Below are 26,643 nucleotides of genomic sequence, written 5' to 3'. Positions count from 1 at the left end.
CCTGATGGGTGAAGTTACCTTCGGGTTGCTGACCTCTCTTCACGACCCATCGTATCCCACGTTTGAATCAGACTGGAGGACTGACACTGGTTCATGTGCCAACAGCTTTTCTTTCTTGTCTTTCTTTATTGACCTATATATAACAATATCAGCCGTCCAGACCAACCCATATTGTCTGTGCTACGGCTTTTAATGTGATCTGAGGAGACAGCAGTAGGATTTGAACTCATCCACCACAAGGACGAATTCAAACTTTCATTTTACACTAAAACACCACAACGTCTGTTTGCCATCCCTAGACCTGGACCAAGAAAGAAAACTCACTGTAAATCTTTCCCTTCATGACTAAGGCCACAGTGACTTAATCTTTCTGAAATTCATCACCCAGAAGAGGTGGTGGATTGCGAAATTGGATCACGCTTCAACAGTCCTCAGCTCCCCTACACAGCATAGGCAGGTCTAGATGATGGACAGAAATGGGAACTGAAGTGTGGTTGTGAAAGCGCTTACAGAGCAATCTGCATCAAAACTAGTACAAAATTGTTTAGTCTATATTTACTATAAATGAGAATTATTTTCATTTCTTCTTCCAGTCCTAGTTAATATCTCATGGCAGCCGGCAAATTAAATCTGTTCACACTGGCCATAATGGTCGGAATTTGCCCAGTTCAGCACTTTCATTGTGAGATTAATAGCATGTCGATACACTTTGTTCTGTATTCTCATCTGTTCTTAAATCCAAACCAGAAATTAGTCACACAGGAGTGCAGCTTTAGCTCTTCATAATGAGCGTGTTCTGCCTTGACACGCAAAACTCAAAACTCCAGAGGACGGTGGGTCAAAGAACAAGTCTGATCGTCTTCGAGCTTCGCTCCACGTGAAGGCCTGATGAGGTCACTTCCTCCAGCTCAACAATCCAACAGCAGCGTAGAGTCCTCGGCAGCCTGCCGTTTACTCACATCACTCACGCCTACGCTTGTGGACGAGCTGTAATCCATGACCACATCGAGGAGCTTTATAGATGGTTTCCTGGCCGTTCAAATCCGTAGTGATCTGATTTTTATTATTCAAACGTGGACATGCAGCCAGTGGGAGTCACGTCTGAGCACTACTCCCCGTGAGAAGATCACACCTCACTGATGACTCATTCTCCTCTTTCTTTCTACAGGTATATAACTAACACAGTTACAAACCAACAAAATCAAATGACTGTTTATTGTTTAACAAAACTGCACAGAAATAAGAACATTAACATCTGGCCATGACAGATGGACAGCAGAAACTACAGCCTTGGAATCTCATACAAACCAGCACTCTGCTGAGTCACTGTAACTCCCCCATGCCACTACAAGTCAACACACACCTTGGAGAAACCCTAAGCAGAACCCTGATGTAATAAAAGGAAGCCAGGGTGTGTGTATGGGTCTTTTGTTTTTTGTTTTTTTCTTCTGTGGTGGTAGTAAAGGGATGGATGTCCCTGGTTGGCTCATACAGAATGTGGACGGCTGTGGATGAGTCTGGATCTAAAAGTCCTCGAAGCACCACTTGATACCCAGAAAGATCATTGTTGCAAAATGGCCAACCTCCTTACAATATTTACAAAAATATAAAATGTAAATAAAAATACAGACTAATTCTGTTTTTAAAAGTATTCTTGTTCAGAAGGGAGGACTGAGGTGTTAAAGGTTTGCTGGAAAACTGGTTGTCTCTTGATGGTATTGTCCTCCAGACAGAGCAGGCGCTGCAAACTCTACTTATCTGTCTTCTGTTTCTTGGTTTCAACTTCATCCTGGCAAAAAACAAAACAGAAGAACAAGGTGAGAAGCGCCATCTCAGGTAAACATGACACTAGTAACCACACCTTCATCTCCCTCTTCAGAGGTCTGGGGAAATGAAGCCACTCTGCTGGTTAGAAGAAAACAGTCCGTAATGTGGGCTGTGCCGTGTTAAGGTGGAGCTTGGTGGTGCAGGATGCTGGGATACGCATCAACCTTAACAAATCACAGCTCCATGCTCACTAGCATGAGGGGAAAGACTCTAAAGGCGGAACTCTTTTTTTTAAAACTGGACTGTTTTTGTTGTGGATTACTACATCTATTATTTGCGTCACAAATCTATGACGCATCTGAATATTTGTGTCCTCCTAGCTGAACTCGAAGATATCGCAGCCGTCAGTCACTACCGTTGAGTGACATTCAATGTACTCCCCGTGCATCATAAAGATGTTGATGATGATGTGAAATTATTCTAGTTGATACAATGATGTCTGTACGGTTCAGCTGTACTACAATAGCTAGTGGTACAGTTAGGTGTGTTTCCATTACGCCTGTCAGTTTCCTGATTACTTTGAAAAAACCATTTCTCTACTACTGTGACTAAAGTAGCAGCAAAACTGAACTGAAGTGATTGAGTAATATCATCTTTTGTTTGAAGAATAACAGAAAATATTATGGAATATTTTTAAATCATTATTCGTAATAGTTGTGATAATAATAATAATGATATACCTAGCTGAACTCAGTGTTGCAGATGTACAGTTGAACTTTTAAATATCAGAGATCAATCCTCAGCCAGCATGACTCCTCCCAGCAACTGTCACCTGCTTTGCTGGACATGGATTTTTCATGGAGTCGCCATCGTCTTTAGAGAAGGCTTCAGTATCTGTGAGCTGTACATTTGATCCTCTCTTCTTCTTTCTTACTGCCGTCAGACCAGGGTCTAAAAAGGTGTGTTCCCACAGCTCACTGCCCATCAGTGAAGATAAACATGGATGCCATGATTATACTTATTACTTTTATTATTAGTGTTATTATTATTATTGTACATCTATATGTTGTAATTGTACTGTGCTATGCTCCCCTTGTCTCTCAACCCAGCCGGTCGGGGCTGTAATGAGTACGGTGTAGACGTGCTCTACATGAAAAGTGCCCTGAGGTAACCTCTGTTATGGTTTGGTTGCTGTATAAATAAAATTGAATTGCACTGAATGATGTGGACAATCTACACGTTTGGAGCCCCTGGTGAAGTTTGAGAAGTGCCACGGCTTTAACGACACCCTGGATACTGAGATCGTCCCAAGATCTGACCATAGGGAGGAGGAGGACACTAACATCAGGCTTTCTGATTTATACCCGTGGACCTGTGATAGATGTGCTGATCATCAGCTCCAATGCAGCTGAATGGAATTTAGTTTGTGGTGCTCACAGCGGTGAGAGTGACATTTAAACGACACAGCAACTTTTATTTCCACAAACAATGTCCCTCGGTCACTCATTCATTACTCGCTGTTTGACAGACACCGAGTGCTTAACTCTGCAGCAGGGAGTGAACCGACATTTCAGACGCTTGTGAGTCATCCTCATTCTGCGTCGTCACTGGCGGCCCTACAGTCACATCCCGTCATTTTTATGTCAAAAAACCATGCACTGTGCTACTGTTAGCAGAAGTGTGTATGCGCCATGGACCACCATGCAATACTTTTTCCTTCCGCTGTCAGAAGTTGTGAGGGCTCTGTACAGAGAACTTCTATCTACCACTACCAGGAAAAAAAAAAATCCCTATGAAATGTTTTGACCCTGTGATCTGTAGATTCTGGACACAGTTGTTATTTAAATGTCATTTTTCAAAGTTGTGAGCACCTCAAGCTATATTCCATTCATCTCCATCGTATTGTTATGTACTTCTTTGGTCGTTGCTCTTTCTACAACTGAAGGTACGGCAACTCTTCCTCACCTCTTCATCATCATCGTCGTCCTCAGCTGCTCTCTTCCCCGTCGGCCCATCAAGGTCGTCTTCTTCATCATCCTCCTCATCACCTGAATACACACAGATAACCACAGTGACTGGATGAACACGGGGCTCGAGTCGGCTGGATAACACTGCTCCCATCACATCACTATGTGGATACAACAGAGCTGTTACAGGATTGCACTGAGCTTTTAGTAAACCTAGCTGCAGGCTCCCCTTATCCGTCACTGCTGCTTCTCTCATTCCGAGATACTTGAACATTCCACTTCATTAACCTTCTCACAAGGTGACCAGTGTGAAATACTGTGAGGCCGGCAGACGGTTGAGAAAGCACTGAGCAGCTGCCGCAGGTAGTCATGCCTCTGAGTGTACTGATAAATGATATAGATAGCTTCCGGGTTTGGTACTTAGGTGTGTAATCTGGGTTTATGGTGATCCGCATAGGAACTCCTGTAATATACAGGCAATGCAATGTCAGGGAAACTAGGTTACTATTAAGGGGATTAAAAACAATGTACTATAGCTTCCTAAACAGGAGTGAAAGATGCTGCAGTGCTGCTTGTAACCGAGAACCAAGTGTGTATTAATTCACCATTGAAAACAGGCCCCAACAAATGCACTATGTCTGAGTAACATTTGATAAAAACTGCAGGGGCCAGGTGTTTTAGGAAATTACCTTTTTTTCTTAAATGAAACTATATACCGGTCTGTGTTTTTTAAAGATTTACATCTTCGGTAGGAACAGGGTAGGGAAAGTCAGAAAGTGTTGAGAGACACAAGAAACCCACTGTACCTTCTGGTCTTATTACGGATTTGCTGCCAGTAAGAAAAATTAATTAACACCAGCCCCATCCTTTAAGTTCTATGAAAATTAAAACACACTGAAGGTGGCTCATACAACAGTGGGAATATTCTGCTTTAGCAGTAACCTTTGAGGAATCCTGAATTACAATGAGTCTCAATTAACATGGATATAATGAATGAGGGTGAGTGACTTTGGACTTTGAAGGTATTTAGGAGATATTCTGGAATAAGACGCCTGCTGCTGGAGAGGGACTCCCTTGCAAACAGACAGGAGGAGTAAAGAACGTAAGCACCGCAACCACAGAGGAGAAAATGATCATTCATTAAAGTCTATAATTTAATCGTCCTTTTGTAAAACTGGACAAAGGTCAAAACGAGCCATCCAAAAACGACACTCTCAGTTCATATTCACTCTCCAGCGTGAACATTGCCGCCACCACAGCTAAGGACAGCGAAGCGCACAACTCTGTCAAAAAGGGTGTACACCAGCACCGCTAGGATTCGGTGGTTTGGCCGTCAAGTGTTTCGACCTGCAGATGCAGACCGGGGTCTGTGTGAACGTTACAAAACAGGGGTCAGCCTGACGCAACTCAGTTCTCTCTTTTCAAGCGCACACATATCCAACAAGATTTTAATAGATGCATTCTAATATTTGTATGTATTGTATTTCTATATAACGCAAACATGCAATATCATCTAGCCTAGTTTTCTTCACGGGGATAACTCGCTCAAAACGAAAACGCGGTCACGGTTTATAAGACCCTTCAAAAACAACCACGGGAACTCGCAATGAGTTGCGGATGCTTCATCTTGCTTGCAGGTTTTCGTATAAAGGCTCAGGATATTTGGCCTCCTGACAGCTCCTCTATTTGTTTACGGTTACGTGAACTTCCTTGAGTGTGGGTTTCACTCCCCGTTACGGTGAGCATAGTGAAGTCAGCGTAGACTCACGGACATCGTGCAGTTGTACAGGTTGGCCGCCAGGTGGCAGGCCAACTCTTCTACTGAATAAACAGGAATCCAGTGAACTCACCTGCTTAGTTGAGCCACCCAGTGTGTAGTTGTGTTTCAGTAACAGTGACAGCACAGTCTTTACATCTTTACGTCACACAGCAAAGTTTAATTTTTTTCCTGCACGGAAGTATTTGCAAATACGTTTGTGAATCCTGGTTCTGTCTGGTTGCTTGACATGTCAAAGAAACGTCCCCCTTCGAAACCAAGAGCTTACTTGCATTCTAAAGAAGTCCAGTAGTTTCCAGTAACACCGGTTGCGTCAATAAGGGAGCTGGCATTAATTAGGGGGGACACTTTGTGTTCAAAAAGTCCTGAGGCCACGTTAATGCTATCTATCATCACCTTCAGAGTGCGCGCTGGACCAGGCCTCTGTCCTGGAGCTCCTGACCACACAACCAGATTCTGCTAACCGTGTGACTGGGAATTAGGTCTCGTCTGGGAGCTGCTATGGTGTCAGAGTATTACTTGAATTGAATTGAGTTCCTTTTATTACACGCAGCTGCTTTCCCACATAATGAAGGTGACTGTTAATTTGGTTGGTTATTTGTTAATAAAAGTTTGAACAGTATTCTAAAACTCTGCTAATGTACATGAATATTTTTGTTCTGGCAACATCATCATCCCATAATAAAGAGTGTGACTCTCACAGACATAGTGTCAGCTGTGCACTCGCTGGGTGTCGCAACCTTTACTGACTTTCTGTTGTTCCTCCTCCTCTTTTTTTCAGCAGGGTATGAAGACACCTACCCTCTCCATCCTCCTCCTCCTCCTCCTCCTCTTCTCCCACGTCCTCCTCGTCCTCCTCGCCCTCATTCTCCTGCTCGCCGTTCTCCTCGTCCTGACGGGGTGAGACAGAGTTACATTCGTCACCAGCAGAGAGAGACAAGGACCTTTCAAGCTCTGTAAGCGGAGAGAGAGAGAAAGAGAAACAGGGGGAGCTGTCTTACAGTTTTGCCGTTTGCAGCAGCGTCCTCTCCATTCTCAGTCTCTTCAGTCTGTTTCTTCTCCTTCAGCTCCTGAAAGCAAACGTGTCCTGTTTTACGAAAGTAGTGTTGTGTAAATAACTCAAGGACAAAAGAAACAAGCTAATGACCAAATCTGACAACCCCAATGTTTTTCCTGAGCTTTGCATTGTCTCTGTGTAATTTCTTCTGTCTCACGTACTTGACTCTGCAGTCAAAGTGTCTGGGAACCGTGGCTGCACTTTGCTCATATTCTGTGTAGAGCAGGGGACAAAGCAGACTCAGTCTCAGTATACGATACCCCATAGAGCACATGCCATTTTTTATTTTATTGGGATTTTGTTTTATTATTGAGAAATGCAGATGATTAATTAGTTGCTTAGAGTGAACATGTGTCCCATTTGTTTCTATATACATTTGTTTGCATTTGAAAAACTTGATGTTGTAATAATTGCAATTAAATGAAAGACATTAAAATGATTTGGAACTGGATATGTAGAAAGTTCCATCCCTACCAATAGGCCACACAGACAAACGTTTGCTCCAGTTCCAGTTGGAAAACATGAACTTAGTGAGAAAGTAATGGTTTTGGTTTGGTCCTGGCTCCGATCCCCAGAGCTGGCCCTTTATTACTCTGATCGGTAACAGACACAAGTGTGTCCTGCCGAAAAAGGAGGGAAACTCAGGTGTGCCCCCACCCCCACCCTCACCCTCATGGAGCTGGGCTGCAAGTTGCCTTCGGCTGTCAGGTGGTACTTGGAAGCCCAGACCTCCCATTGGCCAGTTCTTTCCAAGTCCCTCCCATCTCCTACTGGCTGAAACTTGACACTGTCCGTCGCTGCTGCCGTTCAGCCAGAGGCAGTATGGTGGAGGAACCACAGACACGCCAGTGCAAGGACTACAACTCCCAGCAGCGCACAAGCTGCTTATTCCCTTTCGGCTAATCGGATCAGGTGCCAGAGCAAGCAAATGTTTTCTTTCCTGACAAAGTTCCTCAGACAGCCCCGGTGTTACGGGCCTTCCGTTCTTAATCTCGCCCGAACAGCACTGGACATCTCATCGGAAGCTTCTACACAGCATACGAGGCATCCCTGCCGCTGTCTCCAGCCTCTTCTGGTCGTGCGCACGTTGGCCCCACACACACACACACACACACACACACACACACACACACACACTACCTGTTACCTCGTCAGCCAGAAGAATGCACACCCTGTTGGACCACCTGTCCACCATGCCCCCCCCCCAACGGCATGTAAATGTCCGTGTGGATGGCGCGGTCTTTACTCCTCTGCGCCCGGTGACAGCTGCAGTACGCGGGGAGACCCTTCTCTGTTACACTCTGTCCGTCGGTCCGTCCATCCCGTCCTCCTCCCACTCAGCACCACGTCTCGAACTGGCGCACAGCTCGGTGAGGCAGGCACGACTCGCCCCTCGCCGCCAGCTGCTGGAGGAAGCGCGGGGGGGGGCTCTGTGGTTCTCACACACACACACACACACACACACACACACACACACACACACACACACGCACACACCTAAGCAGCAGGCTTTCCTTCCAATCACCTCGCTCTGAACTGTCACCCGCTCCCCTCGACAGCCCAGAAACGAGCGCGGGGGCCGGCGGAGACCAACACTAAGCGCCTCGGCATCCCGCGCTCAGCGGGAGCAGCAGGTAGCCCGAAGGAGGGACGGCGGAGTCGGGCACAGCCTATCAAAGAAAACGAGAATCCGGACCGAGACCGGGAGGAGCGACTCTCCAGCGTCTGGTCATCAACAGAGACGCCGAGGAAGCCCGCCAAGCGTTCACCGCAGCTCCGGAGGAGCTCGACGTGAAGAGACTAAGATTCTTGTTCTGTCGCGTCACCGATTAGTGTCGCGGGCTGGCGAGTCTAAACCGGGAGCCGTTGTGATCCAGGTTTTTACCCGCGGCTGTCGCTCGGCCCGGACTCCGAACGGAAAACTCCTTCCAAACAGCAGGTTGACATGCTATTCAGAGCGGCGTGTGGGTGTGCGTGTCCATGTGAAAGACCCGCTGTCACCCCCTTCGAAAAGAAAACAGCAGCCCCTTTCGCTCTTGCCACTAGCCTCCGGCTTTGCAGGCGGAAACGTCGCTCGAGTCCGAGAGTCGTCGCGTTTCTTTTCCAGAAGAGGCACAAAGTGGCGGCCAGTGACCCTCGAGCTGGCAGGTCTTACAGCGACCGCGACCTGGATGGAGCAGCTACGGAGTCCGTAAACGTAGCGGGTAAAACGGCATCCCTTCGGGTCTGATGCCCCCGGAGGAAGCTCCCCTCCACCGGTACCCTCGCCAGCCTGCCTTTGCTCCTCAAGCATCCTCACAGCTGCTTCACCTAGACTTCTCTGCGGACTGCGGGAGTGCGGAGTTTCACGTCGAAATGGGCTACTTTCAAAAGACACGGGCTTTTGGTAGATTTTCCTCAACGGAGAGTCGCCCTTCGTGTCGACACTGTGCCGAAAATAGGCAAATTACTAATACACTTAGAAATGGAGGCAGGAGTTAGCGAAAGCGCGGCGTCCTTGTCTCTTCCTCTCTCGTCCTTACCTTGGTGCTAAGCTCTCCACTGCTCTCGACTTTACTGTCCGCCATGTTTTAGTTAATATCCCGGCCGAATATTGCAAAATGAAGAGACAGACGCAGGATCCTCCGGGTACTCAGCGTTGAGAAAAGACGGTGTCCTGCCAGCGGCGTGTCCTGCAGCCGGAGCTCCTGCCTTTATAGACCAGTGGGAGGCGAAAGGTGTCTGGAAGTGCACGGTGATTGGTCCGTCAATGTTCAGCCTGCGATTGACCAGAGGGAAACAATAGACAGCCCTCTCTCTCTCTCTCTGTGTGTGTGTGTGTGTGTGTGTGTGTGTGTGTGTGTGTGTGTGTGTGTGTGTGTTCATCTTTAATCTGTCCCTCTCTGGCTTTACGATAAACCCACACAGACACATGCCCCCACTGTGAGGCTTTCACCCCTCGCTAAGTCGTGCCGCGCAGCAACCCTGTCGTCCCAGTCACGGTCCCAGCTCACTGTTGGCCGGGGGCTCCGACCGAAAGCACCGCCGTACACCTCTCGCTGCCCAGCGCGGGTTCAGTCCTGCAGAGCCACCTCTGTTGGGCAGGTCAACCGATGCCCGCGGCCCATCGGCGAGTTTCACGCCAGTCTTTGTCATCCGATAGCAGCCGCCGGAGAAGCGAAAAATCTTGCTCCGACGTGAGCTGAGCCCAAGGACGAACCCTGCAAAAAGTGGGAATACTCCGGCAAAATGCGAGTGCTTTTTGCACTGAATTTAAAAAGAATTCTAAGCGTCGTACTTGACTGTAGTGTTTTGGTTTTTCGTCAAGTACAAACCGGCAAGTCAGACCTGTCATGCCCATTCCTACTCGAACTATTCCGACCAGCCTGGTGCTGGTACTCCAGCTGATGTACCACAACAAGTGCGGACAGTGCTACTAGCAGGCTGCTGCTGCTGCTGCTGCAGTAGCTAGCTAAGGGTTTTACTACTCCTGCCACTGCTGCTGCCGCTTTCAGTGCTCTGGCACTTCAACGACTATCTCTCGACGACTGTCGCTTACCCAGCTTATGTAAGCTACACGGTCTAAAGTGTACGGTCAGCTTTTATATCATTTTCCTCCCCGGCCCGTCTGTTATTGATGATTGCTTGTAAACGTGTTTGTCTACTGATGTGTTGTTGTTGGGGTTTTTTTTTGGGGGGGGGGTTGTACTATTATTACAGCACTTACATATCGATATAGAATGAGACAGTGAACTAGACACGGAGAAATGGGGAGGGACAGAGAGCGGCAGGGGTGGATGGAGAGAAACAGGGGAGGGAAGCGGGGTGAGTGATGGGTGAGAGAGGAAGGAGGGGAGGGGCGGGGGTGAGAGAGGAAGGAGGGGAGGGGAGGGGAGGGGCGGGCGGGAGAAGGAAATGTGCATGGACGTGTGTGGGCAGACGTTTAAACCATGTTACTGTGAAACTGTTCTCTGTAGCATCATGAACGATATGCAGACACACACCTCAAATACTCACTGCAGTGTCTGAGCCTTGGGTTTTCTGTTTCTCAAAGACACTCGTTATCTGTGGTGTCCACATTCCTCAGGAATAAATACTGCCATCAAGACCCTGATTAAGAAAATACTCATTTATAATCCACAGAAAAGGGAGGGCAACACTTCACTTCGGTCAAACGTCAGAAGATTTAAGAGTGTGCTAACAGCGCTGCGGTTTTGTCCCTCACCAACATGGCGGCCTCTGGAGTCCATATGGCGTCGTGACTGTTGAACATTTCAACTGATTGGATAGTGAACTGGAGTGAACATAAAGCTGACGCTTTGCGCCCAATGAGTGGCTGATACAGCTGTCAATCAGCCAGCACAGGCTGTGACAGTGGGCGGGCGTTTGGCTGTAAGTAACGGCAGGAGCGAATTGGAGGCAGACCGGACTGGCTGTTTCAAATCAGGGCTCAAGTCCTCACATCAGCGGCTTGCTTTTTAACATAAATTCAACTCAACTAAAAATAAGTCTCGTATGAGAAGTTAATGTCCTCATTCATCTTCCTCTTGTTGTCCACTGACTTCTGGTCGATGACCTTTGACCTCTTTGCAGTTGATGCTGTGAGCGGTTTGGGTCTGGTGTTCACGGAAGGAAGATGCTGTCTGTTTCTGGTGTTCAGAAAAAACACAGCTCTCTCATTCACTTGAATGGGGCCAGTCCAGCAAGCGTAGCAGGGGTGCACACACAGGGGGCTCCGGCAAAACAACACAGGGTCCAAAGAGTTTAACCGTGCTCAACTTCGGCTGCAACGTGACGTCATCCGGCATGCCACTGCCCTGGCCGATCGATACAAGCAGTCACACATTTCTAGGAGATTACTTTGTAAGACGATCGGCATATTTCTACTGGTTACATAGTGCGCGAGTGGTGAGCACCGACTGGGAAATTATGCTATCCGCAGTCAATTTTTCACTTTGTGTCTACTCTGGAAACGCTGCCGTTTTCCAACAGCTCCCCCCTCAGTTTTTTTCAAACAACGTCATCTTTAATTGACAGTTGAGGTCGCGACCTTTTTGGCTCTAGGCCAGGCGGTCAAAAACCGGCCAATCAGATAAGTGATGCTTGCAGCGGCCGCTATGCTAACAAGTCAACAACAGCTAACGTTAGCACCCTGTCAGACCCTAAGAACTAAAGACCTGGGCTACCAACCAAAATGTATAAAACCATTTCCCTGGATTACCTACAACCACATACAAGAAGAGTGTTTTGTCAGATCTGCTCTGCAGCAGCTAATGACTAATCCATGCCCCACTCCCTGGAAGTTCACACGACAAAGAGTTTTAAAGGCATTTGTAAAGGACAGAATTCTCCAGCTGGACTAAAGCACTAGAAAGATTCCGACACCATGTAAAGTCAAGCCTCCATCGAGCATCACTTGGAGTCATAGACGCTCTAACCATAGGTGTAAATATTGAAACGGCCATTTCTAAGAGTAAACATAAACAAATGTTTGAAGCAAGATGTGCTTTCTTACAGATATCATCTTCCATCCAGTACCTTACCTGTCGTGGATCAGCTGTTTGCGGACACACCAATGAGGAGTCAAATTTGAATCAGCTACTAAAGTTACGTGGCTAGGATGATCAAAATTTTGGCCCGTAATGCACTCCGAACTTGAATCGCAGAGATAAAAGCAGCTGACGTATCCTCTGGGATTATGGATGAAACTGCTGACACAACATTCAAGGAGCAGTTGTTTCCATGTTTACATTTTGTGAGTGAAAAGTTGGAGCGCGAGGAACTGTTTGTCGGATTTTATGAGACATCAAACATGGCTGCAGAAACCATTTATGGACTGTTAAAAGATGCTTGGCTGAGATTTGCCCTACCACTCAAAAAATGCAGGGGGCAATGCTACAATGGGGCAGCAAATTTTTCTGGGTTACACCGAAGCCTCCAGGCTCGTGTACAAGAAGAGGAATCATCAGCCCTGTGTATCCACTGCTTGGCTCACATTGTTCATTTAGTGGTGCAGGACGTCCCCCAAAATATCCCAGCATGTCACAACTTTATGGTGCTCATTCATGACCTCACAACACTTGTCAGAAATCCTCCAAAGCGACTGGAACGGTTTAAGGAATAGCACACAGTCGCTGGACTGTGAAAACAGCATCCTTACAGTCCATTGCATCAAACTACAACTCATTAAGGACTTATCTCTGAATGACAGAGGTGATGCAGGAGGAAAAGCCAATGGCCTACTTATGCTGCTGCACAGGTTTGACACCTTTTTCACACTGAAAGTGCTGCTGATGTTTTTCTCTCTCACTGAATACGGCACTGCAACACAGCGTACTTCGCCCACATAAAGCTGTGAGGATAATCGAAACACTCAGAGAGGAAATACAACACCTTCATGAGGAAGGTGTGAAGACTTCTTGAGGAGCATGACAATAGCAGCATGTGAACTTGAACTGGAGCTTCCAACATTGCCAAAGTCGAAAAAAATACAGTGTCCACTAGACGACGAAGCGGCATCTCATCTCCCTCAGTCCCCCAGACTATTATGACGTGATGGACTCCACATTAACATCTCTGGATTCCTGAATACAACCCCTGTGTTCAAACACGCGCAGGTAATCAAGGAATTGGTAACAGGAAAAAACAACTGTGAACAAATCCTGAGAACTTACAGGGACGATTTTGACAAACACTGACAGGACACTGCATCGAGATATGTGCATTGACAAATCGAAACCAAGATGTATTTCTCTCACTACTTTTTAAGACGTAGTTGAAAGGGCGAAAAGGAGTTCCCTTGAGTATGATGTTACCTAGGCTGACGAAACTGGCCGACCCTGTGACATCTCCCTCGTCCGAGAGGTCTTTTTCAAGCCTATGGCCTCTGAAGAGCTACTTACATTCCACAATGGGGCAAGGGAGGCCGAACCACGTTGCTGTGTTGAACTGCCACAAGAACCTCTCCAGAAGGTTCTGATCAATTCATCAAGTGCACATCCTGCAGGAGAACCACCTTCCTTCTGAGGGACTAACAGCTGGCCATTCATTTTACTTGCTTGGTGGTAGAGGGAATTGTTTGTCAATCATTTTTTATTTGTATTGATGTTGTTGTTGGTTAGAAGAGTGACATCTGACCGACATTAGCCCTATGGTGATGTGTTAGTCTTTGCACAGTTTAAAACTTATAGCGTTATGTTCCAAGCACCAACCATGGAAAAGCGAAATCAGCGTCTATGACAGTTTACGTGGTGTGGCTAGAGATAAAATAGTTGCCACGATAATGAGTATTACAAACCGTTGTGCAGTGTTTTGGCATTTGATGACTTATAATTTGTTACTCCAGTTAGACGTCCTGCATCGCATTTCGTTGTCTCACTTTAAACAGTGCCCCCACCAGTGCAGATTTGTGGTGACTCTTGTCAGATATTGTCTACATCTAAATGTCGACAATATGTAAGGGAGTCCAACTCAGATGCTTCTGATCATTCCTGTTGGTTTCGCAGTGTCAGCCTGGGGTGGGATACTCAATGTCACTCTTTGTATCCATTTGCCCCGAAAAACCCCCAGGAGCTACTGCAGCCCCCTTTTTCTATCCTGCTCCTTGCTGACAAGATGTTGTGCTCTGTGTAGGAGAGTCCTAACCACTGATCTTTTACGTGGTGGTGGTTTGAGTTCAAATTCAGGTAAGACTGAGATATTTCTCGCAAATACTTGTCCTAATGCTGCATTCACATCGTATAGCTAAAAACCATGATTACGAGCAGCTGAGTGGGAAAAACCACTCACATCTTCCTCTGATGTGTAATTCTGTATTTGAGATATCGGGGAATTTCTGACACCAATGTGTCTCCCATTTGGTAAAAAAGAACTACTGAGCTGTCAACCAGCTGTTTGCAGAATGGCTGCAAATGCACCACCACTGGCATTTACATCAAAATAAAATCCAGTATTAACACTAGTACAATGAATTCAGCTCATTTTAAAGGGGCAAGGTGTATTTATCAGACCATTCATTTTTAACTAGAACCTCTCTGATCTCTATTATTATTATTGTCAATTCATTAATTTATTTCTCTTGGCCCTTCTGGGTAATTGGAAAGGTTTTGGAGATTTGGATGGAAGCAGGGATGGGTTGAGGAACAGGTAAGAGAAACATTCTGCAGAATGGTTACAGCATGATGTAATACAGTCCCATAACATGTTTATATGGCATATTTAAGTGAGAAATCAATGATGAAATAATCATTCAAAGAATTGATGTCATCCACGGCACAACAGGCTTCTCCGATTTTTCCTCCACTCTTACTGTTATTATTGTTATAGTACTACTGGTTTTCATATGAATCAACCACTGACTATTGACACTACAGTTATGAATGAAGATGCTCTTTTTGTGACCCTCTCTATGGGATTAATATTAGCAAATGTTTAAATGCCTGGTTATCCGGTTCACATACAGTCGACCGTGAGGTCATTTAAACCCTGATTTGTAGCTCTGACAGCAGAGGGCAGTAGTGGATTGACAGCGGGCAGACACCCCAGAGTGAGTGTGGAGGGACACACTGCTCTGTGCTGTTGAGTTGTGGAGGAAAAGTAACTAGTACCTCATTTACATGTTTCTGCTGATGGGGTGAACACACCTTTACCTTTCTGCTTTTATGATTATGATTATGATTTGTATGACAACTGCTGATATTTTGAGATGGCAGAGGCAATACTAATGAATGGCAGGGCTTAAACCAGCCCCTAGTTATGCTGCTATAGGCCTAGACTGCCGGGGGACTTCCCATGATGCACCTCTCTCCTCCTGTCGCTTTCTGCAGGTATTTCTGCCTCTGGTGCTGCAGAGTCTGGGTCTGTGATTGCAAACCACCTACTGCCCCATGATCCCAACCACTGCTTCAATTATTATTATTAGTCTTATAGTTAGTGTGATTATAATACTAATTATTGTTAATATTGTACTTATTTTTTGTATTTATTAGTCTTAAATCATACATCTTTATGTGGAATCAGTATGTTCTATGTTCTCTTTCCTCCATCCAGCCCCCCCCCCCTCTCTCTCCTTCTCTCTCAACCCAGCCGGTCGGGGCAGACGCCCCCCCCACCATGATCCGGGTTCTGTACAAAGGGAGTTTTTCCTTATCACTGTTGCCAAGTGCTTGCTCATGTGGGAATGTTGGGTCTCTGTAAATATAACTATAAAGAGTCCGGTCTAGACCTGCTCTACATGAAAAGTGCCCTAAGGTAACCTCTGTTGCATGAAAGGTTTCAAATAAACGTAATATTATGAGAAACAAACAGTGAGAGTGAAAGTTTAAAAAGTGCAGGATAAGTAAACAATAGTTGAAACTGTACTCCCTGCTGTTTCACCATCGCCTCAATATTTTTCAAATAGTTCCAGTATTGATTCATTTAGTCAGTTCAAGTCAATTTTATTTATCTAGAGCCAAATCATGACAGAGAGGGGTGAGAGAAAGAAAGAAAGAGCAATATGGAGGAGAGAGGGAGGTGGAGAGAGGGGGAAAGAAAAGAGAGAGAGAGAGCAGGAGGAAACAGAAGATAGAACAGGGCCGGTTCAATATGGAGGTGTATGGTAATAGTAATGGTAACAAAAATAATAATAATAGTGTGAACTTATTATAATCAATCACTGCTTGGCATAACAGACTCTTCTCTGCTCTCCTCATCAGCCCAGTGTTCCCCCTTGTTACAGTAATGACAAGAGGTCACGTAGCTAGCAAGCTACATGCTAATGATGGAAAACTTGTTGTATGTCACCACATGTTAATGACTGAAGAGTTGTCTGTTGGGCATACTGCAGGTATGCCAGGTGAACAACGTTCCTTAGTTGAAGGTCATCAAGAGCAGCAGTGAGCTTGGTGCGGTTCAGACCTGGACTTGATAAGCCGGAGAGTTGGGAAACCAGCACCCGAAACTTCTGCTGTTAGTTGAAAACTGCACCTGAACCTCAGTTTTTCTTCATGCTGGGGACGTAGATATGCATATGAGAAGAGGCTGTCAAACTCCTTTCTAACGCTTTGTGCAACAGTAGCACTGGAGTGTTACTGGAGTATGGGGCGCAGTTTATGTTTTCTTAAAGCAGAGCTGCTCAGCTGTCAAACATATTTAAATTGCTTTACTACTTACTTAGCCTTATTGTAGTCTTGGCACTGTTCAGCTGTATTGTGTAGGAATAGAATAACAAAAATGTTACAAAGAATAAATCTATGTTCAGATACGGTATGGTCTTGGATCAGGATCAGGAGCAAAACACTGTGATCATGACCTCCCCTGCTTGGCCATTTAAATGTCTGAAAGGGATTTTTTCTTAAAGCCCCCCAGACCCCTTAGGCTCCAGGCCCTGGTTGGTAGTACAACCATGGAGACAGCTCAAGCATATGAAGAGGACTATGCTCGTCAAATGGGCAGGGCGTAAACACCTCCAGTCATTTGGACCGTACATGGCTAAATGTGGACTTTTAATAGAGATAGCACTTGGGCCATGACAAGTCCACAAGACCACAAGAACAGGAAAAGGGACTGATAAAGAAAGGTCTATTTTATCACCTCATTTCAGTGTTATGGCTTATGTGTTGGCAAACAGTTACTCATCCAGCAGACACAGAGGAACATTATCATCCACTTCTCATGTTTGTGTCCACTTGATTCATTTAAGTCCAATATTCACTCTCCTTTTAGCTTAGCGTGTTCAAATTATGGGAAGCTAAAGAGGGGCTTCGCTGCCCTAAAAGAGACCTGAGCTCCCCTGAAAACAACAGAAGTTAAGAGTTTGGAGGGATCTTGAAAAACAAATCACTAACCATTATCTTATTGCTTTTCTAATGTTGCAATGAATGACAGCCTTTAAGAAATAATTATCTGTGGTCTGTATTTTTACATGCGTGCAGTTCTGCCATTTTCTGGACATTTACAAGGTGTTTTCTATGTATCATGAATTAACCCCTAAGCCACAGGGGCACCCCACCTTTCAAATTAAATGTCACTGTCATTTAATGTAATATTGATTAGCAGAGATTTGAACATGATACCTGATACTTTATTAACCCCTGTGACATGTATCTATGAGACATTTCAGCATTTAGAACGTATTTCTTTTAAACTTCTGATTTTTTTTCAGCTGATTTCACAATATCAATGAATGGGACTTCTAGATTGCTTAAGAAAGTTTGTAATTTAAAAAAGAGTTTTTTAAGACTATCTGCTGTGCTTTTGACAACAAATGTTTGTCCTCCCATTTTTTGTTTGTTTTAAAAGAAAATGAAATTTCACCAAACTTTGCAACTTTTACTTTGACTGAAAAACATGATCCTGCCAATAAAACTTTGATTTCCCTCAGTTTTCCTCAGAAACGTTGCCTTTGTGTTGCTGCTTGCAGCTGAAATTCTTCCTCCTCCTGTCTGATCTCTTTCCACTCACTCCCTCTTTCCTATGTTCTCCTGTCAACAAAGCTCTTTTCCTTCTTCCTCCATCACAGGGCAGACTGCAGGTAGCTGTTTGAAATGGCGGCGAGAGGAGGAGAGCTGTGGCACTGCAGAGAGGCTGGAGACAAAACCCAGAGTGGAGCTGCAGTGCAAAGTGGAACTGGATTGACTGGACAGGTTTCGTGAGAAGAGGCAGCGATCACAGTCAGCAGCTGCAGCTGTTTGTTAGAGCGAACTTATTCACAACTTTGAATGCTGAAGGATGGATTGTGATTCTGTAAACCAGAAAAACCAGAAACTGAAAGTAAAGGTAAGGTAAGGATAGGGTAAGGTGGTCGGAAATCCAGAGGGAGCTCAGAGTAGAGCCGCTGCTCCTTCACGTCAAAAAGAGTCAGTTGAGGTGGTTCAGGAGTCTGATTAGGATGCCTCCTGGGTGCCTTCCATTGGAGGTCTTCCAGGCACGTCCAACTGGTACGAGACCCCAGGGTAGACCCAGAACACACTGGAGAGATTATATATCTCCTTTAGACTGGGAAACGTCTCTGGATCCCCCAGGAGGAACTGGAAAAACGTTGTTGGGGAGAGGGACATCTGGGCTGCCCTACTTAAGCTGCTGCCCCCACAACCGAACCCCGGATACGCATCAGAAAATGGAAGAGTGGATGTGCCGAGACCAAAACCAAAACCTGCGCTCACCCACTATATCTGGCAACCATAAAGCAGCCCAATGTGGTAGCTGATGATAATGATGAAAAAACTTCCTCCAGCATTTGTGATGACAGCGACAAAATATATTTACCAGGCAAATAGAGTGTGGACACGGAAGGTTTTTGATGCAGTGAACACATTTATCATAAACACAAAATGCTGAGTGCTTTCATCAGTTTGGCATGAGTCTACTGCTCTTCCTTCAAAGCAGCATTTGTGCTGTATTATTTCCTTTATTGCATCAGGGTCTTTCTGTTTTATTACCTTTCCCAGATCTTGCTCGTGTTCAGCACGTGGTTTATGTTACTTGTTCTGTACCCTAGACAAAGTTTGAAGTCGAACCTATAATTTCTTCAAACACAATTTCTAGAGTCCACTCTAGTCCTTACTTAACAACACCTGGCAGTAAGCAAAGGAAATGCTTACACTTTGTGTGTTAATCAAATAAAGAGTCTATAGTCTATCAGTGAAAGAAACCTTCATATGTCACCGTACATTTTAATCCTTGTTATTTGAATTATATCAATTCAATAAGCTTTCATTTTAGCCCTTCAATATTTGCAGTCCGTTACTGCTTCAACCGGGACTGCAAAAGGGATTCAAATTTTGACTGAACTTTAACTTAGTGGGTATTTCTTATCTTGTCGATCAGTCTTGGCAGGAAAAAAATTGTGTACTGTACGAATTTTGATTTTGGGACTGTAGTCATACAGCCAGCTGTCCTATTCAAGGTAAAGGGGCAGATACATATCCAGTTGATGGCTTTCTCAATGGCGCTGGCAGCAGCGTTTTAGCTTTGTGTGAGCACGAGGCCTCCCTGCTTCTGCTTCAGCATGTATGGAAGTGTTGAGAGCAGCAAGTCTGTACGAGAGCTGGTACCATTGGCAACCAAACTCCAGTTGAGTAAACAGGCTTGTACAGGTTTGTATTACTGAATGGTCTCAGAGGCAAACACATACAGCCGCGGTATGACTCGAGGGCAAAACGTGTCAATCAGTCACCCACCTCACTGTTTAAATAAGCTAAACTTTGTTACGCAGTACTCAAGTGAGTTTGTAACACTGTGGAGGGGTTATAATACTTTCATTTATATGGCTGATATTTAGTTTGGAAACATAGAAAAGTGGAGTAGGTGGGAGAAGGCAAAAGCTTTGTCAATCTCAGACTTTAGAGTGCGAGCGAATGGCAATTTTCACACCAGGGGAAACTCAATTCGTATATTGACCTTGACAGCATACCAGTAGAAAATAATTGGTTGTTCATTTTGGGCCGGCACTACTTTCAAAATGAACTGCACCTTGCCTGGAGAGTGGTCAAGAGTAATTGGTATCAGCAGGGGGCAGTGAGAAAATGAGAAGGTCTTGGTGATGTTGTTTCAACATGCCTGATGAATTCCCGTGAAATCCACTTGAGAAAACTGCTGCAGCTAGTGCCAGGAGGTTCAAGTTTTTTACATCAGTGTATACCAGGCGCAGACCTTAAATGTATCGAGTATATCGAGTTTTTGAGTATTTTGTGTAGGGCACCTTTCAGGCCACTGTAACATGATATGTGAGTATTGAGTGAAGGCCAAACAATACACTTCTGTTAAATCAGACAATGTGATGTGTGCTTGACTACCACGAACTAGGTTGCTGGTCAGTAACTGTAATCCACTAATTTTTTTAAAGAAAACATTTTTATTGATGTGGGACATCAGTAAAAATGTTCTTGAGATGGATTTGTTTTTAGTGCACTTTATTGAATACTTCACTCACTGTGCACCATTAATACTTGCAGAAAAGAAGTATGGTTGTCCATTTGTGTAGTTTTTTCAATGGACGCACACTGGCTCTCACCATCCAAACTATGCAGTGCTAGTTTTTTTACTCAACCACAGTAACAACTTGCTTATAGTCCTGAAACTCTGAAGGAACCGAAATAGGATACAGCTTACGTCTGCTACAAGGGATCGAATAACAGGCTATTTAACCAACATAAATTCAAAGTAATTGGGACTTTGGAAAATAATAGGCAAAGATATAAAACTAAGGAACAGATATCCGTGCAAGATAAAACTGAGGCAGAAATACATGAAAGGATATGAAATCTTCTTTACAGCCACTGCCAAATATGGCATGCCATCTTTGCTATCGAGGAGGAGATTTAGTCACTCAGTGTTCTCGTCTGGAATGGCGGGGAGCTTGATGAGACATGCAACCAGCCTCGTGCATGTCTTGCCTTCAGTCTTGACCTCAGACTCGTCCATCTGATCCTGGGAGGACCTTGCTCACTCGCCCGACTGGCTGAGATAGCCTGGGCAACTGTGGGTAAACGACCATGACAAATGTGTCTGATTGAAGGTTCTTGGAGTTGTTCCACCACTTGGAGCGGGTCTATAGAGTAGACAAGTAATGCCACACAAATTACCTCCAGAACTGGTCAGCCAACACTTGGCAGTGTCTCCATCGACGACAACTTAGAAGCTCTGACTCTTGGTAGATGGGTTTGGGCAATGCGGGGCCAAGCAGCCCCACGAGAAGTAAGTTTTTGAAAGCAAGTTTCTAAATGCCTCCTGTAGTTCATGATCACCACCTTTGAAATTCATGCCTGTTTGCACCTTCTGCAATGAATCTCTGCAGTGATATAAGAAAGGAATCTGAATCAAGGCTGGACATGAGTTCTATGTGGACTGCTCTTGTCGTCATGCACTTAAACAAGACTCCCCACCTTTTCTTATTCCGTCGGCCCACTTTCACTTGGAGAGGTCAAAGGCAGTCCACTCCGGTGGAGGTAAATGTTGGCTGGTAAGGACGTAGACAGGATTCAGGCAGGTCAGATATTTTGGAACAGTGGGTTTGGCTATCCATCTCTGGCATTCTACACAGGTCCACTGCTGTCTTTTGATGGCCTCTCACCCTTTAAGAATCCAATATCTACACTAATACGCTAATAGCCACTCTGCCCCGGTATGCTGTAAATCATCACGTCGGTGTCCTGAATTATCAACTTTGTCAATGGTTGAACTGGGTCCAGGACAATAGGATGAACAGTATTAGGCTCTAAATGATGAATGTGCTGTGGTCTTCCACCCACCTGTATGAGCTTTGTGTTTTCATCATGTCATGTCACACTCTGGAGCCAGAGTGAGCAGGCAACTCATGGACGATACTGGTTCTCTTGTTGCCAATTTCTTGAGCTCTACTGGGAAACATTGTTCTTGAGCCTTTCCCAAGATTTCTATTTCCGCCTCTATGTGGGCTTCTGCAGAAGGGCTACCTTGCAAACTAGCTGCCACATGACGATACAGTTCCCTTTGTTCCCTTTCCTCCCTCTTACAGGTGTCTTTGGCCAGTGGTCAGATGACTCGCAGAAAGGCTGGGCCCTGACTCCACCGATTCTCTGTAGCAAGCACCTCCAAGCCTTGTGTAAGATCATCTGCCGGATTATTGGCAGAGTCCACATAGCACTATAGTACTTCCTGAATTTCGGCTACTCTTGTGCCTACAAAAATGTCGTGGCGGCACGATTCAGAGAGAAGCATTGTTAAGACCGTTGTGGAGCCTGACCACAAGACAACATGAGTCCAGCTGATCAGGGGTGCGGTGTACCTTTGAACTCCATTGACCTTCACTCAAAGTTTCTTAGCTTCCAGTAGGTTTACTGCCTCCTGATCCCGTATTGACCTAATGAAAAACTTCTCACTCCAATAAGGCAGCATGTCCAGCTGCCAGACCCACGTGCCTGGACAGTTCCTCGGATGGAGAGAGTGTGGATGTAAGCAAGCATTGTGATGAGGGGATACATCACTTTATGTATTTAGTTGAACCTGTGATGGTCCATCCTAGCATAGTGTTGAGTGGTGGTGGTCCACCAGGGGGGCCTACGTGAACCGGCTCGACTGGGGTGATCAGCCTCAGGTAATCTGAACTAATCAACAGGAGTGGCCAAACACGGTCAAGTGATTGAAGGGGCCATTCCCCTGAGATGCTTGTATTTCCGAAGCAGAGCTGCCAATGGCTGAGATGCTCCGCCAGACCCAGTTCATCTGCAGTGAATGCACCTTTGATCTTGAAGCTGCTGTGCAGCTGGCTAGCAGGGGAAATGGTGAAGATATGCTTGAAACCTGGAGAACTCTGATGTCTTGCCATACTGTTCTTAGCGGTAACTCTTCTGGCATTCCCCTTAGACCCAGCTGCTTGGCACCAGCTTGGAAGAGGATGGTCCTCTCTGACCCATCATCTAATATTGCAAGTCTCCATGGTTTGATCTCCATTCCAGAGAATGACGTTTGCGGTATTAAGCAATACCTTCCATTGCTCTGAGCTCTTCTCCCCTTCACTGTAGCCAAACTTGAGTCCACTCTTTTGGATCTCAAGCTCATACTCTCAGCAATCAGCAAAGTTCAGAAGGGTTGGAACTTTTATCTTCAGCAGATGAACATACCTTCTGAAGTTCCCATGCATGTCGTGAAGCAGTTTTGTGGTAAGTCTCGCAACATGTTAACCACACTGAAGCTCTTCACCCAGCTGGTCTAGCAAGCCTACCAGCTGATGTTACTGTCCCTAGCGGGAGGTGAGGGAGGCCGTGGTGTCACTGTACGGATAGCGGAAGTTGCTGTAGGGATCTGCTATTAGCAGGGCTTTTTAAAATTTTAAATGGTCTATGAACACCTGATATTTAAATCTCTCAGTTGCATCTTTGGATAGAATCTTCTCCAGAGTGATCTCAAGTCTTGCGCTCTCCCTCAGATCATCCTTTGTTAACTTCGGTATAGCCAGTTTCGGTCCTTGGTAGGTCCTCTCCCGTTCAGGGGTTGAGGAGATGAGGGGGAGTGTCGAAGATGAGTAGAGACTTGCCTTGGAGATGAGCACTCACAGTGAGGTCAGCCGGGAGTTGATCCGCAATGCTGGCTGTCGAGGTCCTCAATGTTTCACGCTCATCTGATGCTTGTGGACTACTGTCTGGTTCCAAGTGGGCAGTGCTTGAAATCGGTGACGGCGCCGCTCCTAATCTGTGAATGCAGGCTGTTAATTAATTCACTAGGTCAACCAATGGTGTTTGGGTTCATGGTGAAAAATTTTCCACGATCCAGGTTGGTGTTGGCCAATTCTCCCAATCTACAGTAGCTGAAACGCACAGTGGTCTCTTCCTGGAGATTGGTTACTGCTCAGTAGTTGAAGGGCATGGCCAATATTGGCTGTTGGCACAGGCAGTCAGTTGGGCTATGGTGAGTCTTCAGGCTGTGAGGGGGACCAGATGGGACCAGCTGAGCAGGTTGTGGAGAAGATAGAGGTGTGCTAGCACCCAGAGCATCCTGATCGAAAATAAAACTCAAACGTCCTGGCACTGCAGTAATGCTGCCAACAAAGAGCAGCATTACATTACATTACTTAGATTAAGCTCCTTCCAGGAGAGTCAGGCCTGCACAGAGCAAACGCATGCTGGTGAGATATCTGTCCAACTTGATCTCAAATTGCTCTGTTGTCATGGGCAACAATAACCTCACGAGATCAGGGCAGCCTCAGGTAAATTTGGAGCCAGGTGACACAGATGCTCTCCACCAATTGCAAAACTTCAGGGCATGACGGGGAACGCCTGGCTCTCCTCTGATTTAAGAGCTGATTGGTTTAGAGGTCAGCCCAACAAACTGACGTTTTATATAAACTTTTTTCATATTTTGTTTAATTGGAGATATATAAAGCTCTTTTCCCAGATTACACTTTTGTAAAAGCGATCTGAATGTGGCCTAAAGTAAATGTTCTGCCCAAAAATACCTAGCGTACTTAATATTTTAGCACAAAGAAAAGAGCAATGAGCTGTTTTGTCCAATGAAGCATTATACATCTAATCATCTAAAGCAACACTATGTAGTAGCTTTAATGGCAATTCATGCGCTCTGTGTTTGGCTTTAAAAATTGAACTGCAAGTTACCAGAGGGACACTTACATGCTTTAAACAATGTATTATACTGTTTACAGGGCTGGAGACTATGGCTAGTGATTAGACCTTCTACAGTGCAATGCTGCATCACAGCTGGGACAAAAGTACAACAGAGCACACCTGACAACATCCAGCTGTGATGATGAACAAACATGAACCAATCAACCTGTGGAAGATGGAGGTGAATAAACATTTTCTTCTGTACGGATTTAGTGCAAGGCTGCTCTTTAGCAAACAAATATCACAAAGTGAAGCATATGTTATAATTATAATTGTGGTAATTATAAAAAAAAACACAGGTTCTGAAGAGAGAGAGTTTGAGTAATTGTAGGTTTGGTCACACCAGCATTTTTAATGGCAAAGTTTTGGACTTCAGTGCAGAGAAATATCTGCAATCAGTGGATTCACTTGTAGAGGCAAAGTAAATTTCAACTGAGCTGTAGTGTTCAACTTTGGTCAACTTTGGCAGGTAAAATAGCATCTTTGAACAACAGCTTGATTCTTGACACAACCAATCTATGAAGTGATGGAGGCCTGGAAAGTCCAAAATGGAGGAAGATATCTTGTAAGCTGTGTTGCACTATCAAATTCGATATAACCCTGCTCTCCTGCAGTATAAACTGCTCCGCAAAAAGAAGCAGCATGGTCTGCATCAGTCATGAGACAGGGGTAGATGGAGCAAAAATGTCCCCTCGAATTAACTGTGTTAACTTACTGACCGGCTAGAGAGCCAGACTTCAGCAGTTCACATAACTAAGCTTCCACCACCACCTTCAGAATATTTTTGTGCGTGTCTTCTGTGTTACTTTTGTAGTGAGAACAAAGAGGATTGTGGCCTAATGGGGATGTGTTGAAGTGTCAGATATTATTTTTTTTAAGTTATCATAACTTAATAACATAACATAACTATCAAGAACAAGATGTTTGAGCTCAGCAGTGTTCCCTCAGCTGGTGGCTTTTTTACAGAATAAAGCCAACCGCCTGCCACCCTAATGCATGATGTCACGATTAGCATGGAAACATGGCAACTAAAATGGTAAATACAGATTGAGAAAGAGCAAGGGAGACGGAGAGAGGGATTTAAACAGATATTACTGTTTAGCAGTTTTCACTTTTCACTGCACAAACCGGGTACAAGTCAGCTCCATTGTACTGGGGTAGCAGCAGAAGTCTCAGCAGCTGATGACGCATAATCCACGCAAATAAATTTCAACTACAGTACCATTAACATACAGGAAATACTTGTATGTCCATGTAGATTCTACATGGAAAGAATCCTGTAGTTGACATGGAGGGATACTAAGAATGAGTAGACAAACATGATGTCGGAAAACAGACCTTTTTACGACACGTCAGTATATGATTCTGAGGAAACACTAAATACTTGTAGTGAAAACACTGAGGATTATTTACAATCATCAGACCTCCCAGATCACCACACCAAATGGCAGACAATGTGTGCTGTGAGAAATGTACACATTTCAGCAAGGCCGATGCGTGAGTGGGGAACAGGGAGCAGTCAAAATTCAACCTCAAAGTATAGAACTTTTGAAATTTGCAACTTTGCAACTCTCTTCATGGTTGTCATGTTTGGAGTTTAGCAGAGTGGTGGCTCAATGAGAGTCTTAAACATTGGTCTAGTCAAGTATCCCAGTGAGCCATGGAAGTGTGACAGTGATCCAGCATACACAATACCAGAACCCTGAGACTATAGCAGCTAAATGGAATTCAGCCATTATTCCTTTTGTTAGTTATACCTGGAATTTTTCTGAACTTTTAACTCTTGCGACGGGTAACAGCCCGGACATGAACAATGAACACAACTCACACAGCCATAAAAAGAAACAGAAACACAACATGATCCATTATGAGAAGAGGCAGACAGATGTTGCTGTCTAATGCTTGGATGCTCATGTTCAACTATTTCAGATTGTAATGGTTGAAGTTTTCAATGTAAAAGACCATACAAACAGTATGTTTTGGCCCATTTACTACAAACCAAGACATTTTTCAGTACAG

General features: G+C 45.0%; 1 protein-coding gene across 4 annotated transcripts; it reads right to left on the bottom strand.

Moving 5' to 3' along the window:
* Nucleotides 1-1,196: 1,196 nt before the first annotated feature.
* On the bottom strand, nt 1,197-10,878 carry LOC120790432 (prothymosin alpha-A-like). Of its 4 annotated transcripts, none has more exons than XM_040127920.1 (6): nt 10,773-10,863; nt 10,565-10,657; nt 6,513-6,581; nt 6,313-6,403; nt 3,733-3,815; nt 1,197-1,789 (listed from the first exon to the last, which is right to left on the bottom strand). In XM_040127920.1, the coding sequence occupies exons 2-6, from the start codon at nt 10,625-10,627 to the stop codon at nt 1,751-1,753; spliced, it is 345 nt and encodes a 114-aa protein (XP_039983854.1). In that variant the 5' UTR covers nt 10,628-10,657; nt 10,773-10,863; the 3' UTR covers nt 1,197-1,750. The 4 variants fall into 4 exon arrangements, with proteins under 4 accessions (XP_039983854.1, XP_039983856.1, XP_039983857.1 ...); XM_040127924.1 differs by lacking the exon at nt 1,197-1,789 and adding an exon at nt 1,799-2,744 and having other exon boundaries at nt 10,773-10,878; XM_040127922.1 differs by lacking the exon at nt 10,773-10,863 and having other exon boundaries at nt 10,565-10,754.
* Nucleotides 10,879-26,643: the final 15,765 nt, after the last annotated feature.

The sequence above is a fragment of the Xiphias gladius genome, chromosome 6 (assembly GCF_016859285.1).
Source record: "Xiphias gladius isolate SHS-SW01 ecotype Sanya breed wild chromosome 6, ASM1685928v1, whole genome shotgun sequence".
NCBI classification, from domain to species: domain Eukaryota; kingdom Metazoa; phylum Chordata; class Actinopteri; order Istiophoriformes; family Xiphiidae; genus Xiphias; species Xiphias gladius.
Note: the sequence above shows the minus strand (reverse complement) of the source record. Positions and strands in the feature narration are given on the sequence as shown.

Bases quoted from the DNA above. Each gene is read 5' to 3' on its own strand.
- LOC120790432 (XM_040127920.1), bottom strand. From the start codon at position 10,627: ATGTGGACACCACAGATAACGAGTGTCTTTGAGAAACAGAAAACCCAA. The intron at 3,816-6,312 runs GTAGGTGTCTTC...GTGTGTATTCAG, and splicing joins GGAGGAGGAGGATGGAGAGG to GTGATGAGGAGGATGATGAA. The intron at 1,790-3,732 runs GTGAGGAAGAGT...GTTTTTTGCCAG, and splicing joins ACGACGATGATGATGAAGAG to GATGAAGTTGAAACCAAGAA.